The 20826-nt window shown below is 44.2% G+C and overlaps 2 protein-coding genes and 1 gene segment (V, D, J or C); all 3 read left to right on the forward strand.

Annotated features, from left to right (window-relative positions):
* Positions 1–8968, forward strand: LOC124869306 (zinc finger protein 135-like). 3 transcript variants are annotated; one of them, XR_007038557.1, is made up of 6 exons: positions 1–121; positions 1712–2227; positions 3202–3262; positions 3782–4222; positions 6691–7596; positions 8871–8968. XR_007038557.1 is itself a non-coding variant. In XM_047367098.1 (5 exons), exons 2-5 carry the CDS (start codon positions 1844–1846, stop codon positions 7311–7313), a joined length of 1509 nt encoding a protein of 502 aa, XP_047223054.1. In that variant the 5' UTR covers positions 1–121; positions 1712–1843; the 3' UTR covers positions 7314–8629. The 3 variants fall into 3 exon arrangements, 1 of the variants encoding a protein (XP_047223054.1); XR_007038558.1 differs by lacking the exon at positions 8871–8968 and adding an exon at positions 7787–8629; XM_047367098.1 differs by lacking the exon at positions 8871–8968 and having other exon boundaries at positions 6691–8629.
* The window catches only part of LOC124869325, a 57155-nt gene that overhangs the window by 21564 nt on the left and 14765 nt on the right, over positions 1–20826 (forward strand).
* Positions 10728–19771, forward strand: LOC124869302 (zinc finger protein 391-like). 2 transcript variants are annotated; one of them, XM_047367085.1, is made up of 4 exons: positions 10728–11498; positions 14235–14409; positions 15834–16295; positions 17034–19771. In XM_047367085.1, exons 1-4 carry the CDS (start codon positions 11436–11438, stop codon positions 18206–18208), a joined length of 1875 nt encoding a protein of 624 aa, XP_047223041.1. In that variant the 5' UTR covers positions 10728–11435; the 3' UTR covers positions 18209–19771. The 2 variants fall into 2 exon arrangements, with proteins under 2 accessions (XP_047223041.1, XP_047223042.1); XM_047367086.1 differs by lacking the exons at positions 10728–11498; positions 14235–14409 and adding an exon at positions 14425–15642 and having other exon boundaries at positions 15730–16295.

The following is a 20826-nucleotide window of genomic DNA, read 5'->3' on the forward strand; positions in this document are numbered from 1 at the left end:
AACATGCTAACCGCTACTAGCCAGGTTGGGCCAATGAGAGGAATGAGAGGAAGTCACGTGGTTCCAAACACGTCAAACTCTGTTGATTTCCGTTGTTTCTAAAGAAAAAGAAAAAACTCCGGTAAGATAATAAATTAGATAATTTTTAATCTTTTAAACCCATCCACTATTCAGTGACACATTATTTAAACTCGCCCTGTTGTTCCGGGTCAGCGGTTCCGATTGATTTAGTTCATTATAAACGGGATTGTTAGCTTGTGTTAGCAGTTAGCTAACGTTAGCCCACCACACAGAGCTCAGGTTCATAAAGTTCCTGCTGGTTTTTAACGTTTAGCAGATTTTCCGGTCCTCTTAACGACATTTTACTGCGAACTCAGCTGGTTAACGGTTTAACTGGTTAAAGCCATGTTATCTAGTTATAGTTACCATGTTTCCGCTAGAAATGGTTTAGTTTTCACCTGAAAGCAATAAAACACATTTTAAATGTCATCCAGATCATGCCTGTAGGCCAAACATTCAGACGGCTAAACCTATTGGTCAGTTTACATCCTTTAATTACATTAAAACATGAAATGTTCTGACCCACTTACCAAAAAATTGTTAATTTGTTCGGCCTTAAAACCAATAAAGCATTCTTCTTAAATTATTTTTTAAATGTAACATTATTGTTAAATCCTGCAATTGGAAATCTTTCCCCCCAGTTTTTAATGATAAACTGGACCTTGCACAGGCCTGATAACATGAATTAACGCGCTGGTTGACCAGGTTGCTCTTGATCAGATCCACAATAAGCCTGAACTTTGTTGTCAACAGCAGCAGGTTTTTCTAGAGATGTTTACAGTATCAAAGATTTTCCAAACTGCTGTCCAATAATGTCAATAAAAAAGCTGAGTCTGAATGGAGACAGCAGCCAGCAATTAACAGACTGGAGCACGAACAGCTAACATGTACCAACAGTTTTATACCTCTTGTTTTGATCAATTACCAGAATGATTTCTATCTGCTAAATGCCAAAATAATCCAAATTTATCTTATTAGTGATGGCAAGATGAAGCCTCTTGGATCACTGAGGCTTTCCATCCACTCATGAGCTGAGGCTTCAAGATACTTCGTTTGCTCTACTACAAAATCAAGTGGACAATAAATGGATTATAATGTCATGAATTTCTTGTGTAAAGCTTTATAGCTGCAGCAGGTAGCTTTAGTAAAAATGTATTTTCGCATATTTGATAAATCTGTCACTGTATCCTGACAGTAGATTATGAGACAGATAATTTGTGAAAAAAATCAAGCTCCTCTGGCTTCTCCCAGAGGTCCTCCAGCCATTTGCAGAAATACACTGCTCCCGGTCAGAAACAGCCAACCAGAGCCGGGAGGAATGTCTCCCACGCACAGCGCGTACCATCGTTAAAGGTTGCCAGTGTGCTGCAGCTGTGCTAATAAATTGAGGACCAAGTTTTTAGTCAAAGCATGGGCAAAGTCATAGTCAGTGTATTTCCTTCATGAGTTTCCTCATGTTTCATAGAGACTTTGCGTAGAATTTTGATCCGACTGCCGTCATGTTTTCTCAGGATGTTACTCTTCTGTCTTCATGAAGGATGTTTACCACCGATGCCCCATCTTTCTCTTCAGGTCTATAAGGTCCATGTAATGCTGCATGCAGTCTAAGGTAAATCCTCTCCATAAAACACCTGTTTTGATCATCCTGCAGGTGGGATCACCCCTACCACAGATGGAAGTATAATATAAAGTTCTGGACCTGCTGAACTGCGCCTGGATTCTTTAGTTTTGGAGGATTTTTTTACCGCTGAGCTTCTGCAGAAGCAGATTTTATCCCGGCCGGATGCCAAAGCGCTGCGTGGCCCAGTTCTGTGACGGCACAGTGAAGCTTGGAGTGAGTATGCACTTCTTTCCCAAAGACCCTGTTCTTCGGAGGAAGTGGGAGCAGTTTGTGCAAGTGAAGCGCCAGAACTTCCACCATGCTTCTCCGTACAGCGTGCTCTGTTCGAAGCACTTTGAGGCCGATGACTATGAGAGCAGCATGATGCAGATGTTTGGATTCAAAGCAAAGAACAACACAAGGTTGAAGAAGGATGCTGTTCCAACAATTCACGCCCCGAACCCCAAACCTGTGCTGGTAGACCCTGAGACTGGGCTGTGCTCACGGCCTGCTGGACAACCTCCCACATCATCACCTTCCCTGGTCAGGAACCGGTACACCTCTAAGGTAAGTTTGCTCAGTTCTGCTTCTGTAATTCTCCCAGCCTTCAGCGCCATATTCTGGTCCGCTGGGCTGATATTATCAGGGATCAATGTGTGTCTCAATGCTGCTTCCATGGAGACAAATGGAGGCTCCAGGTTCATTAATGTCTCCTCCAGTTTAGTTTGTCCTCCGTCTGACTCGTTCCCCTGCAGTAAACTGGACTGTAGAATATCTTTTTTTTCTTGCTGTTTGCTATTTTTAAGAAATGTTTCTGGCAACTTTGAGACATGGTTCTGACCGTTGTTTGGACCAGTTGATTCTTATAGAATCAGACAGATTATTAACCTGATGAAACTAAAACGACCTCCTGCTGACAGAAATGGGCCAGCCGGGTCATTAGGTCATATTTTCATTACAGCAGAACATGAAAACGTCCTCCTGGCTGGTATGAACAGAACAGTTTCAGAATCCGGCTTTTCTTTGAGAAATTAATTCCACTTTTATTGCAATATTGAACTTTAATCATCAAACTGAATTTGGACTTTTTGTCCACATTTAAACTTTATTCTGCATCAAGAAAGAAAACAGAACCTCCTGATACTCCTGGATCTGAACCAGCCTTCTCCTGGACAACATGCCGGTCCAGCTCATTTATCCGTTGGACTTTGAGAAGAACCCGGTCCATTTATCAGCAACATGGGTCACTTGGTACCTTTAACATGCTCAAGTGGGCTGAGATGGTTCCCGGGCCCAGCTGTGGATAGTTGGATCAGAAGTGAACGTGTACAGACCAGGTTAGAATTGGATCGCTGGGCGCCGCACAGACACAGGTTCCCATGGTTGTGGTTCTGATCTGTAGAAATGAGCAGCCTTCATTGTGTGTTTTCTATGTTTAAATGGCCCATGGTTCTGTATGAAAGGGAACTGGGTCTGCTAGTAGTTGTAGCCGCGGCATCCTGACCCTGATCCTTACTCTGAGCGTGATGTCATGATTTCAGGTGCTGGCTGAAGCCTCCTCGGAGCTACCCGGTCCCAGGCAGCCGTCCGTTAGGGGCAGAAGTGAGTACAATCAGAACCAAACATTATTCTGTGTGGAAAGTTGTCTACCCGTAGTGACCTGAAATCCATTTCTATCCACCCCGTCTTCCTCATTCATGGTGTTAGACCTGCTGTAAGGTTGAAGGTGTGTTTGTGTTCCAGCTGTGGTCTGGGCTCAGCTCCTACCTTCACCTTCTTCCTTCCTCATATCTCCTAGAGGACCACCAACTCTCATCCTGGTCATGTGTTGGTAGTTATGTTTGAACCACCTGCAACATCTCACACCAGAACAATTTGTTCTCTGGCCTAAACTGTGCAGACGGAGCAGAAAACCTGATTTCATGGAAATCACTTCCTCATGGGCCGTACCTGCAGATCTGGTTCTTGTTTTCCTAACGAGCAGCTTTATTATCATTAGCAATCATACGTTGGTTTTATTTCAATGTGAAAAGCTTTAATCTGCGTTCTGATTGGCTGGCTGGGGTTCTGCAGGTTCTATGAAATCTCATCTCACTTTATCTGTACACATCATCTCTCCAGAACTCCCACAGAAACATGTTTATGAGGAGGATCTGACTGACCAGCTGTTCCGGGACCAGGAGGAACCAGAACCTCCACAAACTGAAGTGCGACTTGAGGAACCAGAACCTTCACCTATGGAAAAGAACAAGGAGGAACCAGAGGTTTTGCAGTTTAAAGTGGAACTGGAAGAACCAAAACCTCCACAAATCAAAGAGGAACCAGAATTTCTGCAGATCAAAGTGGAACCAGAACCTCATAAGATCAAAGAAGAACCAGAGGATCACATCATCAGTCAGGAGCAGCCGGTCCTGTATCAGGGGTTCAGCACCGTAATGGTGCTTCAGTCAGAGTCCCACCTTCCAGAACCCTTTGGAGGTTCTGCAGACAATATGGTCCAGTTTGAGGATGAGATTGGTGGTCAGCCCAGACGGCTCGGGACCAACTGGAAACCCAGGACCGGTAAGTAACCCTATTGGTTCTTCCAGGTTAGAGCACCTCAAAAGAAAAGGAAGTTCAGGAATATTCAGCAGCTCCACTGAAGTGGGCTGAAAGTCTCACCTTTGACCTTTCATCTCCTGGGACCTCTGTTCTCAAGGTTCCTTCAAAATGTCCTTGCTGGACTCTAGATCTGTTCAGAACAAACCGACTATTTTTTCCATAGTCGGCAGTAAACACAGAATTTCTGAAAAAAGATTTGTAAAAAGCAGAGTTTATGTTTAAGAACCTGAAAATGGGCAGCAGAGCAGCTGACTGGATCTAACTAGGAACAGCCAGTGCCGGGTCCATGTTGATGTTTTGGTTCCGTTTACGGCCCATCCTGAATAAAAGCTCAGATGTTGGGAACCCCCTCATGATATCTGCTGCTCTGCAGCATTCTGGGCGGGTTGAAGCTGAAGATGTTGATCCAGGGGATCAAGGAAGTTCAGAGTAGATCAGTTCACACCTGATGAAGCTGATCCGACATGAAGCTTTGGTTCGGTCCAGCTTTCTTTCTCCATCCTGACTGCAGCTGCATAAAGATCCTTAAAGTTCCCGATCAGCGAGGAGTTCTCTCTGCCTTAGTGTAGCGTTGTGCTGCACAGGAACATTCTGCATGTGTTCTGATAAAAATCTGTCCAGTACTCGTTCAGTACACTTACGGACCGAACCAAGAGGCCTGTACCAAACATTTTGGAAGGCATTCTTGTACTGTTACACTCGGTTTGTTTGGGTTGATGGAATATGAAATATTAGTTAACAGGTTGAATAGTTAGTTCCTGTAAGTTTAACTCGCGTTGATTCTTCTTTGGTTGAACTTAACTTTGGTTCAGCGGCTCGACGATGATCCACAGATGGTCCACCTCTGATTGGCTTTAAAAACACTAACATTTGGAGTGGCCTAGTTAAAGTCTGGACAGAAAATGCAGTGGAAGATAAAATAAAAAGAATTTAGTCTGAAACACTTGAGTGGGACAAAAAGGAAAAACCAAAGAAGTCTTTAACTGACTACCAGTCTCTCTGTACGTTTAAATGGGACTCATTGTTGCTACGGTGATACATCTACAGCTCTGGTGTCCAGAGTAGAATAGGACAGTTCTTTATTTGTCCCTCCATGGAGGCTTTGGGACACACAGAAGAAGAAGCAACAATGAGACTGTACAGTAATGGTAAATATACAATGCAACAGAAATATATGGTTATGAAAAACAGCGGATTCTAAATGTTTATTCAGAAACTAAATGTCCAGCGTCCACTAGGACAGGTGGAGGTCCATCCTGACCACTCCAGCTAGTGCCTCAGGAGTCCAGGCTGGATGGTATTAAAAGCACTGGAGATATCAAGAACATGACAGAGCTTCTAGGCTTCTCCAGGTGGGTCAGAGCTCTGTGCAGGAGGTAGATGTTGGCATCCTTCTCTGATGCCAGGCTGGTAGGTGAACTGAAGCAGCTTCACTGAAGAGCTCCCCTGGGGGCACAGGTCGAGTTTGGGTGGAAACACTTCTAGGAAACTCTATGTTTTAGGAAATGGGATTATCTGTCTAGTTTTAAGGGAAAAAATTAACATTGAAGTTAATGTTTTAGTTCAGAGGTGCCCAACCTCAGTCATCCAGATCTCCAGAACTCCTGATCTCCAGTCCTCAGTGCTCCAGACCTTCAGAGCTGCTGTCCTGCAGCTTTTAGATGCATCCCTGATGTAAATGCCTGAATTCCCTCTCTGCAGAAGCCTGGAGAATGTCTGGACATCTGCACTTTTATGATGCATTCAGGTACAGCTGGTAAACTGCCTTATTGTACATGAAAGCAACATAAACCGTTTTTGTCTGAAATCTGGGTCCAGTCTGATACCTAAACATTACCGCTGATCATTTCCAAGTGGTTTAATATTCTATAATCGATCTATCCAGGCTGCCTTTATTTAAACAACTCAAACCAAATCCTCAGTCAGTTCTGTTCTGTCCAGTTTGTAACATTTTAGAACATAAATAAATCTAATTCTTTTTGGAATAAATTAACTGCTGATTAAAGAAAAAATGATTTTTATTTATGTCTCTTGATTGAAGCGTTCCAAAAACTGGGTGAACCAGATGGCTGCTGCGTCAGCATCAGCAGCGTAAAGCAATCTGACTGTTTTCAGCAGTTCTGTATTATTTATGCAACATGTAGTCAGTAGCACACGTTCTCCTCTCCTGTGTTTAGAAGACAAGATGTTTTTTGTGTGCATGAAATACTGAGCAGAACTGGGTTTGACATTGTTATTGTTGTAAGGCTGCTGCTACAGATGTTAGCTATACGAACAAAAACAAGCAGGAAACTGGAACGCTACAGCTCAGACATGACAGGTTCATGGAATGCACCATAAGCACCAGAGCAGTGAACATGAGCTGGTTCTAGTAACCTGCTGAGCAATCTGTGCATCCATTAATGTTTCTCTTACTGTGTTCTCCACAGAACTCCCAGAGGAGCATGTTTCTCAGGAGGAGCTCCATCCACTCTGCAACCAGAACAAACCCAAGCCGTATCAGGTTATGAAACAGGACCAGGAGGAACCTGAACCTCTCCAGATGAAAGAGGACCAGGAGGAAATTTGCATCAGTGAAGCCCAGGGGCAGCTGGTAGTTAACCAGGAGAATGCCACTGTTGAATTAGATTTTGGACAGAAAGGTAATTTATTGTCCCAGGAGAGAAATTGGTCAGGTGAGACTCCATATTCCTGCAGAAAGTGTGGGAAACATTTTAGTCGGAGAAAAAACCTGAAGACACACAGGAGAACATATTGTAGCGAGTGTGGGAAATGTTTCGACCACAGAGGGAACTTTCTGCAACACATGAGAACCCATACAGGAGAAAAGCCTTATTCCTGCACAGAATGTGGGAAACGTTTCACAGTAAGTGGAGGTTTGAGCAGACACAGGAGGGTTCATACAGGAGAGAAAGCGTATTCCTGCACCGAGTGTGGGAAACGTTTCAGTCAAAGAGGAGTTTGGGTTAGGCATCTGCAAACTCATGGAAAGGAGAAACCTTCCTGCAAAGGAAAGTTTTCAGTCAAAAGGTTTGTGTGTTGGTTCACATGAGGACGCATCCAGCAGGGAAGCCATATTCCAGGAGACATTCCTGCACAGTGGACATGGCTACAAGCATGAGGCAGATTCAGCCAATAAAATAACTAGTTGCTTTAATGATGGTGGACTAGAAACAGCAGATGGTTGGAGACATTACTGATGCAGTTGGCAGATGGTGAGACAGCAGCACACGATGGTCTGGTCTAACTGGAGTGGCCGAACACGGTGTCAGAATCCAAACTGGTGTTTATCCAAGGATGGAAATTCCATGTCCTTATTGAGGGGGGCACTAAAGGTAAATGTATTTAATAATCATATTAATAGTAATTAATTGATGTATCTTATAGGCTGGATTTTAAGCTTTTTAACCTGCAGGACACAGAAGGTCAGTTACTGGCCATATGTTTGACAAGCTGTTCCTCCACCGAGTCACCACAAGGGTGCGTGCTGTCACCCTTATTTCTTATTCCTTCTACAAATGTCAGAACTTTTAGGAATGTAGGTGATTCTGGAGTCGTCGGCCTACCTGAGGGTGATGAAGACGACCACGGACCTGTTGTTGACTACTTTGTTCACCTGTAACTCAAAACAGGACAGACCAAAGATATGGCAGCTGATTTTAGCAGAAGGGACGCTTCTCCGATGTCCATTGATTTTAAACCTCTGTCTGGTAAAAAGACTTCTGGTCCTGGGTTTGAGATGAAACGGTTCAGGAACAGCTTTATTCCTGCCAACAAAGTCCTATAAACAATGAATGAAAATGTTTTTTTTCCATGTTCTAGTTTTTAGCCTCTGCTGCGTCTTCTTGACTCATAGATGGTTTGTGTGTTTTTGTTTTTTTATGGCTGCCTACTCTGCAGCTCTGCAGCAAACATTTTCCCATTAAAGAAACAACCATTATTTCATCTTAATCAGAGTCTACTGATATCCCATCAAGTACTTCAGCCATTGTGAAAACTTTTCTGTCTCACAATGCCCCCGGTTAAATCTTCTAGAAATATTTGTTGCCATCAACATAAACAAGATTCAGCCGAAGTAATGAGGCGAACACAATGTGCTCCGATTCCAGATGTTAAAGTTCGGTTCTATTAAGAAGTGGAAGGAAATAAAATGTGACACATCTTCTGGTTTAGGTGGCTACCTGATCTGTGCTCCTCAGGTGGTTGGAGCTGTTTGCATTAAGAAGTTGTGGGTTGGAGCACAATAATCCACTTTTAGAACATTTCTGTTTGCCCTTTATTGCAACATGAAAATGAATTATATTTGTTTGATATATTCTTCCTCCGCTGTAAAGACTAGTAAATAAATGGAACTCAGTGTTGCTATAGGCTGAGATTAATAATCATTTCAATGTGGTTTCCAACACTATGTGATCATATGTATGTATATAAACTCCAATTTCAGTTTTCTAGTTTTTAAAACTAGAAACCCTTCAACAGAACTCGTCTTGTAATGAATTCAGTTATGAAGCTTTTCAGGCAGTGCGTCTCTTGTTTCTATGGTTACATCTCTGCTGTAATAGTAAACCATTTTCATAAGTCATATTCGGGTCATTTTTGCGTGGAGCAGAGATGGAGTAGACGTGGAGCTGACGTGGAGCAGAGATGGAGCAGACGTGGAGCAGAGGTGGAGCAGACATGGAGCAGACGGGGAGCAGACGTGGAGCAGAGGTGGAGCAGAGATGAAGCAGATGTGGAGCAGACATGGAGCAGATGTGGAGCAGAGATGGAGCAGACGCGGAGCAGACATGGAGCTGACGTGGAGCAGAGATGGAGCAGACGTGGAGCAGAGATGGAGCAGACGTGGAGCAGAGATGGAGCAGACATGGAGCAGAGGTGGAGCAGACATGGAGCAGACAGGGAGCAGACGTGGAGCAGAGGTGGAGCAGAGATGAAGCAGATGTGGAGCAGACATGGAGCAGACGTGGAGCAGAGATGGAGCAGAGGTGGAGCAGACGTGGAGCAGACGTGGAGCAGAGATGAAGCAGACGTGGAGCAGAGATGGCGCAGACGTGGAGCAGAGATGGAGCAGACGTGGAGCAGACATGGAGCAGAGATGGCGCAGACGTGGAGCAGAGATGGAGCAGACGTGGAGCAGAGATGGAGCAGACGTGGAGCAGACATGGAGCAGAGATGGAGCAGAGATGGCGCAGACGTGGAGCAGACATGGAGCAGAGGTGGAGCAGAGATGGAGCAGACGTGGAGCAGATATGGAGCAGAGGTGGAGCAGAGATGGAGCAGACGTGGAGCAGACATGGAGCAGAGGTGGAGCAGAGATGGAGCAGACGTGGAGCAGATATGGAGCAGAGGTGGAGCAGAGATGGCGCAGACGTGGAGCAGACATGGAGCAGAGGTGGAGCAGAGATGGAGCAGACGTGGAGCAGACGTGGAGCAGAGATGGAGCAGAGATGGAGCAGACGTGGAGCAGACATGGAGCAGAGGTGGAGCAGAGATGGAGCAGACGTGGAGCAGATATGGAGCAGACGTGGAGCAGAGATGAAGCAGACATGGAGCAGACATGGAGCAGACATGGAGCAGACATGGAGCAGACGTGGAGCAGAGATGGAGCAGATGTGGAGCAGAGATGGAGCAGACGTGGAGCAGAGATGGAGCAGACGTGGAGCAGAGATGGAGCAGACGTGGAGCAGAGATGGAGCAGACATGGAGCAGACGTGGAGCAGAGATGGAGCAGATGTGGAGCAGAGATGGAGCAGACGTGGAGCAGAGATGGAGCAGACGTGGAGCAGAGATGGAGCAGACATGGAGCAGACGTGGAGCAGAGATGGAGCAGATGTGGAGCAGAGATGGAGCAGACGTGGAGCAGAGATGGAGCAGACGTGGAGCAGAGATGGAGCAGACGTGGAGCAGACGTGGAGCAGAGATGGAGCAGACGTGGAGCAGACGTGGAGCAGACGTGGAGCAGACGTGGAGCAGAGATGGAGCAGACGTGGAGCAGACGTGGAGCAGAGATGGAGCAGACGTGGAGCAGACGTGGAGCAGACGTGGAGCAGAGTTGGAGCAGACGTGGAGCAGACATGGAGCAGACATGGAGCAGACGTGGAGCAGACATGGAGCAGACATGGAGCAGACGTGGAGCAGAGATGGAGCAGATGTGGAGCAGAGATGGAGCAGACGTGGAGCAGAGATGGAGCAGACGTGGAGCAGAGATGGAGCAGACGTGGAGCAGACGTGGAGCAGAGATGGAGCAGACGTGGAGCAGACGTGGAGCAGACGTGGAGCAGACGTGGAGCAGAGATGGAGCAGACGTGGAGCAGAGATGGAGCAGACGTGGAGCAGACATGGAGCAGAGATGGAGCAGAGATGGAGCCACGAGTCCGTCCATCAGTGCTCATAGAAACGTGTCCGTTAGCAGCAGAATGACCCTTTAAGTCAAAACCAGCATCCTCATTTTTTCCTCTCATCTATTTCAGGATTTTCTGCATGTTTTTGTTTCACATGTCAGTCATGTTACTTTGTGTGAATGTTTTTCCACGTTTTCCATGAAACAGCTTCCCCTCTGGGCGTTCTGATGTTCAGAACCAAATCTGGTCTACAAAAACAACAGGAACACTGCTCCTCAGGCGTGACAGTTCTCAGGTGACACCTGACTGCAGGTATCTGACAGGAAGATGGAGCCTTACCTGTGTGTGGTGTCATGTGACAACATGGCGTCAAGTTGCCTAAAACCTTTGGCCATATTTGGCAAGAAGAGGGCTTCTCCAGGTGGGACGACGTCTGATGATCATCAAGGATTTGCTCCCTGTTCTGAGTGCTGGTTGGTTCTGTTTCAGTCTGGTCACTTCTCTTGTAATTCACCATAAAACTACTGCAGCTCCTTCTTCACCGTGAAGATCTGTCTCCTGCTTTAGTTCTGGTTCATCTTTCTGCGGTTAGCAGGGCAGGTCCACCTTCTGCTCTTTAACCTGTGGAGCGTCTGTTTCCTACTGGACCAAACTGGACTTTCCTGCTCCTCTTTCCTCTCTGGCCTCCTGATGTTCCCGTCCCGTTTTATGCTCTTCTTTTTAAGTTCCGAACCCGTTGGTTCCTGGTTTATTTGGGTTCTCCAGCTGATCTACAGACAACAGCTGACGACACACACACAGGCGCTGCTCCTGGCCAATCAGAATGAGGAAGGATGCGGAAGCTACGTGACACATTCATTGGTTATTTTCCGTCACATCTGAGGACAAAAACTCCGGTAAGATAATAAATTAGATCATCTTTTATATTGTTCAATGACACATTATTTAAACTCGCCCAGTTGTTCTGGGTCAGTGGTTCCGGTTGATTTAGTTCATTATAAACGGGATTGTTAGCTTGTGTTAGCAGTTAGCTAACGTTAGCCCGTCGCTCTGAGTTCCGGTTCTTAAAGTTCTTGCTGGTTTTTAACGTTCAACAGTTTTTCTCTGCTGATGAAATGAGATGATGACATGTCTGCGGTCCTGTTAACGACCACAGTTTACTGCTAACTCAGCTGGTTAACAGTTTAACTGGTTAAGTTAGCCTCTAGCTAACGGACCTGTGTAGGGTCGCCAACTCCTTGATAAATAAATAAAGGACACCTCCTGGTAGGTATATCCAACCCCACTGTCTGCACCTCTACCTGGTGATTTTTTTTTCACCCTTTTTCTTTGTGTGAAATGACTTCGGAAACATTGGACTTGAACCCAAGTTTAATTTGATGCATGTTTTTGACTGATACAAATATCCATGGAAAAATAATTATTCAGCAATTTATAAAATAATTTATTCTTTGTGCAAAATAAAATTATTAGACATAAATATCCTTCTAAAATAAATAAACCACTATTGAAAAGACCTCCGTCCTGCTTAACTTAAAACAATATAAAAAAGCATAACAGTATAATGCAAAACATTTTCCTAATAGTGTATTTAGTGCAAACAAAAAGTCTGTAGAAACGTTGTAAACATAAACACTTGTGTCTTAAAGGCCATGACTGTACAGATGTAGTGAAATAAATATTGAACTAGTGAACTAAAAACTGCAGTACTGAATTATGTAGAAACAACCTATTTTTTCCATTTATATTTCATTTGAGCTCTTTCTGCTGCAAGGAGTTGTTCGTTTTTCAGAACTACCGAGTAAAACTCTGAGCAGAACATTTCATTAATTAGACTGAAAATTAGCTCAGTTCTCATTAATTTTGTAGAACATTTGTTCCTCACATCAGTCAACTTATTTTTCATGATGGAGAAAATATTTTCCACAAACCCACTAGAAGAAGGTGTGCTGAGGTCAAAGGGTACAATAGCCTGGATGTTGGGGATACTATCTATCTATCTATCTATCTATCTATCTATCTATCTATCTATCTATCTATCTATCATCTATCTATCTATCTATCTATCTATCTATCTATCTATCTATCTATCTATCTATCTATCTATCTATCTATCTATCTATCTATCTATCTATCTATCTATCTATCTATCTATCTATCTGGTATCTATGGTACCTGCTGGCCAATGAGATGAGCCGAAATATTCTGTCAGCTCATTGGTCACAGAGCAGGATATGGCTGGTAATGAATTTACCGTAATGTTAAATATTAAGCACTCCATCATTTATTAATTCTATTAACATTTTTAGTGAAGATTTTTGATCCACCTAATAATAAGGGACTACTTGCGTCCCGTTTCAGCTCAATACGGGACGCGTACTTTTTATTCTAAATACGGGACGATTCTGTTTTTCAAGGGACGGTTGGCAACTCTAGACCTGTGAACAGAACAGGCACTGATTCAACTTAATCTAAGGTTGGCCGATGGGGTCAGAACATCTCCAGACCTTCGCTAGTGGTTTGAATCTATCAAAGTGGTCCAGGGAAGAGATGGTGCAGAACCGGGGGACTGGGTCATGGTTCACTGATGCCCAGAGTGAAGGCTGGCCTTTGTGGTTCGATCCAAACCCAACAGCTGTTCCTCCTTTAGTTAGTTCTGGTTCTGATGGAAGGCTCTCGGAACAAACGGAAGGTCACAGTCTGCTGGGGATGGACCTGCAGAGCAGTCAGGGGACCCATGCTGACCCCTGACCATCACAGAAGGCTTCTACTGTAGACCTCACAGGTACGTCTGCTATCTTTTACCTGGGAAACACAAGACAACAGGAGGCATCATGGGAAGAAGGTGAGCCAGCAGACGCTATGTGATGGTTCCGGTAATCTTCTCCTGGGAAACCTTGGGTCCTACCATCTATTTGGATCTTACTGTGATGAGTATTACTTCAGCATTGTTGCAGACCATCTGCACCGTTTCATGGACGATGGTTCAAAAATGGTTTGAGAGGCCAAACAACCAGTTCGCCTCCACATCCCCCAGATCTTAATTCAGTTTGGCATCTTTGGGATGGAGTCGTCCATTGAGCCCCGACTTCAGAACGTGCAGGACATAAAGGATCTGGTTCCATCATCTTTGAGCAAGACACCAGAGCATCGGGCTGTTTGAAAGCAAACTAAAGTTATGCCTGATAAATGTAAACCACAGCTCATAATGTGAAGGGTTAAAGGTCAAACCAAGGACACACAGACAGTCCTGAGGACATTTTAGAGAGACCAGTCATGTTTTTGGACAGTGGGAGGAAGCCACATGTTGTCCAGGAGAACACACTCCTTGCTGTCCAAAACTATACAGGCTCCTTGTGGTATTGAATGTCTCCTGATGATCTGGATCAACTGTACTGGATCAGTATCTGCAGGGAAGAAATGCATCAAACAGTTCACCTCAAGCAGCAGAACCTCAATGGTTTTATTTCTAACCATAGATATTAAAAAAGTAAAGCATGAGTACAAGGACTTCTTCAAGAACGGCCTTCACCAACCTTAAGCGACATGTCCGTGTAGAAATAGGAGCAGATGATGTGATGGGAGGTGTGGTTTCTTTCAAGTTGCTGATCAGTTATTTCTCATCGTTTCAGATGTTAACAGAAGAGTCGATGTCTGTCACTGAAGAAGAACCTGACAAAGTGGTTGAAGATCACGTGACTTCACGGTCCCCCCAACTTCTCACTGAACTGCCTTCACAGACTGCTTCTACTTCTACCTCCTCACTGGGAATACTGGTTTCCAGTTGGCCATGTTTGAGGAGCAAAGGTATTAAAGTATTATTCAATGTTTGTTTAGCTTTGTTGAACACGCCTGGGATATGACCTGGCATCTACATCATTCTTCTCTTTCTTCTTATTTAATGTTGTATCAGAGGGCGACAGAACGGGTCTCACAGCCCGGTTAAAATACCAGACATCAGTTCTGTAAGATCTGAAGACCATCATCAAGCCCATAAAACTTTCTACATTTAACATGACATCGATCCTGTTAAATTCAGTTCAACCAACTAACAAATCTATGCAGGAAAACATAAAGTTCAAATAATCTAAATGTCTGTGATGATTTCAGCATCCGGTCTTATTGGGTGTCCTCCTGTCATCAGCTAGAGGGAATCTGATTAACCTGGAATAAAGTTCATCTCTCCTCATTTATCTTTCTGATGTTTTCAGAGAAATTACAAAAACTCTAAAATATCTCAACGTTCAAAGGTATCAGTCAGGAAAAAGGACAGAAACGGGTCCGATAGTCTGACAGCATCAGTGGAGGAGCTGCAGAGTTTCTGGTCAGTCGGGTTTTAAACAGGACACAAATCTCCTGTTCTGAATGAAAGGCAGACCCCTAGCCCAAAGAAAACACCCAATTTGTAATAAAACCTTCTAAAACATGGTGTAGAAACTGTTCTAAACTCATAAAACCAAAGTAGAACCTTTGGGCCACACTTCCAGAAAATACGTTTGACACCTAAAGGTACTGAAGGAAAATAATACAATTTCCATAGTGAAACACGGTGGTGGCAGCATCCTCATCTGGGGTTATTTTCTTCAGATGGACCAGGACTTCTGTCCAGGTGGATGGAGCCATAGACGGTACCAAACAGCACTCGGTCTTGACCCGATCCTTCGGGGTTTCTGCTAGAAAGCTGAAGATGTTATATAGTAAATAAAATGTATTTGTATACGACGTTTTTACAGACAGGATGTCACAAAGTGTTTCACAACAGAATAATCTCATCCATCTCAGCAAAACAGTGAGCCCAACTTTATGAGTGGAAACTGAAAGTTCTGGAATGGCTGGGCCAGAGTCCAAAACATAAATCCGCGTGAGGATCTGAAGAGGGTTGTGGACATTGTCCTGTTTAAAGGTTGTCCTCTAATATGAGAGATGTGGAGCGGTTTACTGGCAGAGTGGGTAGATATGACCGAGTAACAAACGAGACTGAAACCTGAAATGAAACAGCTTCAGCAAAGTCTGTTGAAGGATGGAAACCATGGAAACCAGGTGGATGCAGCTTCCTTTTCCCTCAAACTGATTCATTTTCCAGAATAAATCTATAAATGATTTCATGATGGTCTCATTTGTTCACAGGACAAAAAGATGAAATATTAACCGAGGGATGGACCCATCAGAACCTCTAAGCCAACACAAGATAAATATGAACACAATTCTGCCTCCTCCCCTTCTCCCTGCAGAACTTCCACAGAAACAGCAGCTCTGGAACCAGGAGAGGATCTGCTGTCTGGCCCAGAAAGATCCAGAACCGTCCCGGGCCAAAGAGAAACACGAAATTGAGCAAACCAAAGAGGAACAGAAGGAACCAGAACTTCTGCTTATCAAAGAAGAACCGGAGGAACCAGAACTAATGCTTGTCATAGAAGAACCAGATGAACCAGAACCTCAGCAGATCAAACAAGAACCAGGGGAACCAGAACCTCAGCAGATCAAACAAGAACCAGAGGAATGCAGTATCAGTCAGGAGCAGCTGGTGCTGAAGCAGGAGACAGAGACCTTAATGGTGTTCCGATCCAAGTCCCGGTTCACTGAAATATTTGGAGGTTCTGGAGATATCATCATCCAGTTTGAGGAAGAGGTCGATGGTCATCGCAGACTGCTGGAGATCAACTGGACTCCAGTAATAAAGTTACACAGACTTGGTAAATAACATTATTGTCCTCATGAGGCTCCGCCCACTTCTAGTCTAGTCAATGACCATATTTGTACTTCCAGGTGAGAGGCAGGGTCAAAAATGTTTACATGGTTTAAAGGAGCTAGCTAACCAGAGTTCTTTCTGGATGAAATAGTCAGAACTTCTCTGGACGTTCTGGTGAAAGGAGAGTCTGGTCAACTTGGCTAGCGTTAGCAATTTCATGTCTATGAGAAATAAACGAGCTAACGCTAGCTCGTTTATTTCTCATAGACATGAAATTGCTAACGCTAGCCGGGTGTCTGCATTCTAGTTGATCCAGGTTGAGGCGGTTGGGAATAACTTGTTGCCTCAATGTTGCTTTAAGACGAATTTGATTGTTTTACTGTTTGAGCTGCCGAGACCTTCAGTTTCAACTCGGACACGCTTTAGGGTAGAATGAGCTGGGTTCTTTATGAATTGTGGAGGAACTTCAAGTAAGCAGGTGATGAATGGAGTTCTTGGACGATGTATAAGGTCCCGTTGGGAACCAAAGCAACTCAAGTGTAGTGCAGACATTCCAAGAGACGAAGCCTAAAAGACACTGAGGAACCCACAGAAATTATTTTAGTATTATAAACTGCTGAACTTTACTCCTAGAAAGTTCTAGAAACACACGAGATGTGATCTTCTTGATCCAGAAGATCTTTTATATTCCAGCAATTTCTTTTTTCAGGTTTACTGTCCATTTTTCCTTTTCTCCCTCCAGAACTCCCACAGCTGCTAGTTTATAAGGACAAGGAGGTTCTGACTGGCCAGCAACTCTGCAACCAAGAAGATCCAGAACCTCCACAGATCAAAGAGGAGCTAAGGGAGGATACTGATGCAGTTTTGGTGACTGTTGCTTATGATGACACCGACCTTGGTGAACCAGAACCAGACACTGATCCTTCTGATGATGAGATTCAGGATCGGGTAGGAAGAAAAGACTCAGCTGGAGCTCAAAGTTCAGAGCTGAGGTTAAAGAAGCATTACCAGAGAGACCGAGGCGACCCCGTGACTGTGCCACAGAGTTGGTGTGATCATGATGGCTTTGGTGAAACATCAGAAAAAACCTGTAGGTCCTTATTGATTAGTCCGTGGAGGAATACAACATTTTCAAAACCCTCCACAGATGGTAGCTGTGGACCAGAACTCTCTACTCCATCTGCTACACGGATCCTGAGCCACATACATGAGGACAGATCCTGCCACAGCAACAGGTGGGGAGCAGATATGTTTTTGTATGAAATGACAGATGACCAACAGAGTCACCGAGTTGAGAAGCCGTATTCTTGCAGCCTCTGTGATAAACGGTTTGGATACAGCAGTCACCTGGTGTCCCACATAAGAACTCATACAGGTGAAAAGCCATACTGCTGTGAGGACTGTGGGAAATGTTTCAGCAGAAGGGAAACTTTGGTGCGGCATGCAGCCATGCATACAGAGATGAAGCCGTATTCCTGTAAGCAGTGTGGAAAATCGTTCAGTAGAACAGAAACCTTGAGGCAGCATGTTAGAACTCATACAGGAGAGAAGCCGTTTTCCTGCTCTGAATGTGGCAAATGTTTCAGTCTCCGAGGAAACTTAATGACACACAAACGAACTCACACAGGTGAGAAGCTGCATTCATGCAGCACCTGTGGAAAACGATTTGGGAACCGCAGTCATTTATTATCCCACATGAGAACTCACACAGGGGAAAAACCATATTCCTGCAAGTTGTGTGGGAAAAGCTTCAGCCAGTCAGGAAGTTTAATGAAGCATAAGAGAACCCATACAGGTGAAAAGCCGTATTCATGTAAGGAGTGTGGGAAACGTTTCAGTGAAAGTGGAATTTTGAGAAAACATGAGAGAACTCATAAAAGTCAAGGAGGAGTTTCAGTGAGAGGAGTTCCTTTATGAATCGCTTGAGGAGAAACCATGTTCTTGTTAACCTGACACCAAGGCAAGTTTATGTGTAGAACATCTCAGCAACAAGACAGTTCAAAGTGCTTTAAATGAAGAAAGAGAAGACAAGATTCACAGCAGTGTCTTGTTGAAGGCAGGAAAAGAAAACCGGGACCACAGACTGAAATTAATTATGTTTCATAGTTTAAATAGAAGAATCAAAGGAACCCTGAACTAATGGGTTCTAACCTGGACCTAAAAGAACTCAGTAATTCAACATCTCTCCAGTTTTCTGGAAGTTTGTTCCAGATTAGTGGAGCAGAAGAACTGAATGCTGCTTCTCCATGTTTGGTTGTATGAACCTTCCAGACCACTCAGGTCTTCTGGTTCCAGTCTACTATGCAGAACCAGAAGCCTGAGTGGTCTGGAAGGTTCATACAACAACAGTAGATCTTTAATGTATTTTGGTGTTAAGCCATTCACCTAATAAACTAACAGAAGGATTTTAAAGTCTCTTCTCTGAGGTCCAGGGAGCCAGTGGAAGGACTTTAGAACTGGGCTGATGTTCTCTACCTTCTAGGTTCTAGTGAGGACCAGGCAGCAGTTTTCTGGATCAGCTGCAGTTGTCTGATGCAGTGATCAGTTCCACTAAAGATAAACGCATGGATGAGTTTCTCCAGATCCTGCTGGACATTAGACCTTTAATCCTGGAGATGTTCTTCAGGTGATAGAAGGCTGATTTAGTGGCTGTATTTATGTGGTTCTGGAGGTTCAGGTCTTGGGTCCATGGGTCCTGGGTGATGTGCCTCAGCCAACTGGGAGGAGCAAACAAAACAAGGACCGAAGTTACCAATTCCTCCACTACTTCTCAAAGTTTAGACGGAGTAAAAGTCCTTCTACTAAACTTGCTGTGAAACTTTCTAGTAGAATTTACATTGGAGATGCTTCTAAATGATGGCGGATCTACAAAAGCTCTAAACTGATGAAGAGTTGGCTAGTTTTAGAATGAAGTTTCTTCTGAAACTTCTAGTTTGACTTGCTCTACATGGCCAATAGTCCTTATTTGTCTCTGTTCACACCGCTAGCCCTGCGTGGTTCATAGGAGGCGTGGCTTTCAGCTCCTTCGGGAGGGGAAAAGTTACGGACTACAGCTCTAATCTATAATCAGTTTTAAAGAACGCTTCACGATCTTCATCAGCTGATTTCTCATCAGCTAAAAAACCAGGAAATGAGCAGCAATGAGCTGTAAGCAGCACCTTGACCCAAATAAACTCTGTGACTGGTTCTATCAAAATAAACGGTAGTTGGTCCAAAGTCAGCTTCTGTTATTCTGATAAACATGCATTTTGTCATTGTTGAAAGAGCGTTTGGAGGAAAAGGCTGTTATTTTTAATGTCATTTTTTAACCTCAGGCTCTTCATGGCGGTTAACTAGTTGGTTAGTTAACCCTTGTTTGTCAGTGTTGGTGTCCTAACATGGATGCAGAGCTGCAGTTCTGGACCTCTGAGATTTCCAGTTTTTATTTTGTCTTGTAAATAAATCCTTTAAATAAAGTTTAATAAAGTCTGATCGAAACAATCTTTCTTTCAGTGCTTGTTTATTTATATTATTTTTATATCTAGCAGCTGATTTTATTGGCCCACCTCTGACATATAAAATTAACCTGTATTCATACACATCCAGGGTTCTGCTCTAATTTTCCTCTGGTCAAATCGCTGACAAGCTAATCCTGTTTATTCCTGCTGGAGCTCAGCATCCAGAATTCATCCATGCAGACAAAGTGTGACCAAATGCTAGCAGGCACCCCAAAGAGACGACTCCATCTTCAGAGGACCACGGCACAGATAATCAGACCCCATAATGGTGATGGGCCCCATAAAACTGGTCTAGAATTGAGGTTATTTTTGACTTTTGAAAAGCGGTCTCTATACATTTTCTAAGAAGTTTTGATTTACCCGATATCGACTTGCATAAAAGAAAACATACAGAAAGCTGAGATTTCTGAGGTACAGCTCATGGTGACTAGAAAGTTGAACACAGACAGCTTCATGAAGTCATGTGGAACACCTGCAACTCAATAAAGGAAAAACTAAAGAGCTGTGGGTGGACTACAGAAGAAGTACCCCAGCCAAACCGATCAACATCAAGGGTACTGAGGTGGACATTGTGGACTGATAACTGTGGGTCAGCACAGACAGTTAACACCAATGCCCTCTACAAGGCAGGACAGAGTTGCCTCTTGGTTCTGAGGAGACTCAGGTTTTTCAACTTCTGCAGGACCATGCTGCAGATGTTTTATTACTCAGTGGTGTCCAGTGTCATCTTCTATGCCGTGGTGTGCTGGGGCAGCAGGGTCAATAAGCTCATCAGGAGAGCTGGCCTCTGTCCTGGGAGTGGAACTCAAAAGTGTCTGAGCAGAAGATGCTGAGGAAACTGCTCATCCTGAAGAACAAGTAACATCCCTTGCTTGCCACGTTAGTCTCCTACCGCAGCATCTTCAGCCGTAGACTGAGACCACCGAGGTGCTCTACAGAACACCACAGGAGGTTCTTCCGGTGTCTTTTCAACTCCTACGACGAACGTTTTACGTTGTTGTCTTCACTTTATCTGCTCTGCACCCGATCTGTTAAGTA

This window comes from Girardinichthys multiradiatus, chromosome 6 (genome assembly GCF_021462225.1).
Source record: "Girardinichthys multiradiatus isolate DD_20200921_A chromosome 6, DD_fGirMul_XY1, whole genome shotgun sequence".
Taxonomy (NCBI): domain Eukaryota; kingdom Metazoa; phylum Chordata; class Actinopteri; order Cyprinodontiformes; family Goodeidae; genus Girardinichthys; species Girardinichthys multiradiatus.

Excerpts from the sequence above, each read along its gene's own strand:
- LOC124869306 (XM_047367098.1), top strand. The coding sequence starts at position 1,844 with ATGCCAAAGCGCTGCGTGGCCCAGTTCTGTGACGGCACAGTGAAGCTT. Across the intron at positions 2,228-3,201 it reads GGAACCGGTACACCTCTAAG|GTGCTGGCTGAAGCCTCCTC; the intron begins GTAAGTTTGCTC and ends TCATGATTTCAG. Across the intron at positions 4,223-6,690 it reads CAACTGGAAACCCAGGACCG|AACTCCCAGAGGAGCATGTT; the intron begins GTAAGTAACCCT and ends TGTTCTCCACAG.
- LOC124869302 (XM_047367085.1), top strand. The coding sequence starts at position 11,436 with ATGCGGAAGCTACGTGACACATTCATTGGTTATTTTCCGTCACATCTG. Across the intron at positions 11,499-14,234 it reads ATCTGAGGACAAAAACTCCG|ATGTTAACAGAAGAGTCGAT; the intron begins GTAAGATAATAA and ends TCATCGTTTCAG. Across the intron at positions 16,296-17,033 it reads AATAAAGTTACACAGACTTG|AACTCCCACAGCTGCTAGTT; the intron begins GTAAATAACATT and ends TTCTCCCTCCAG.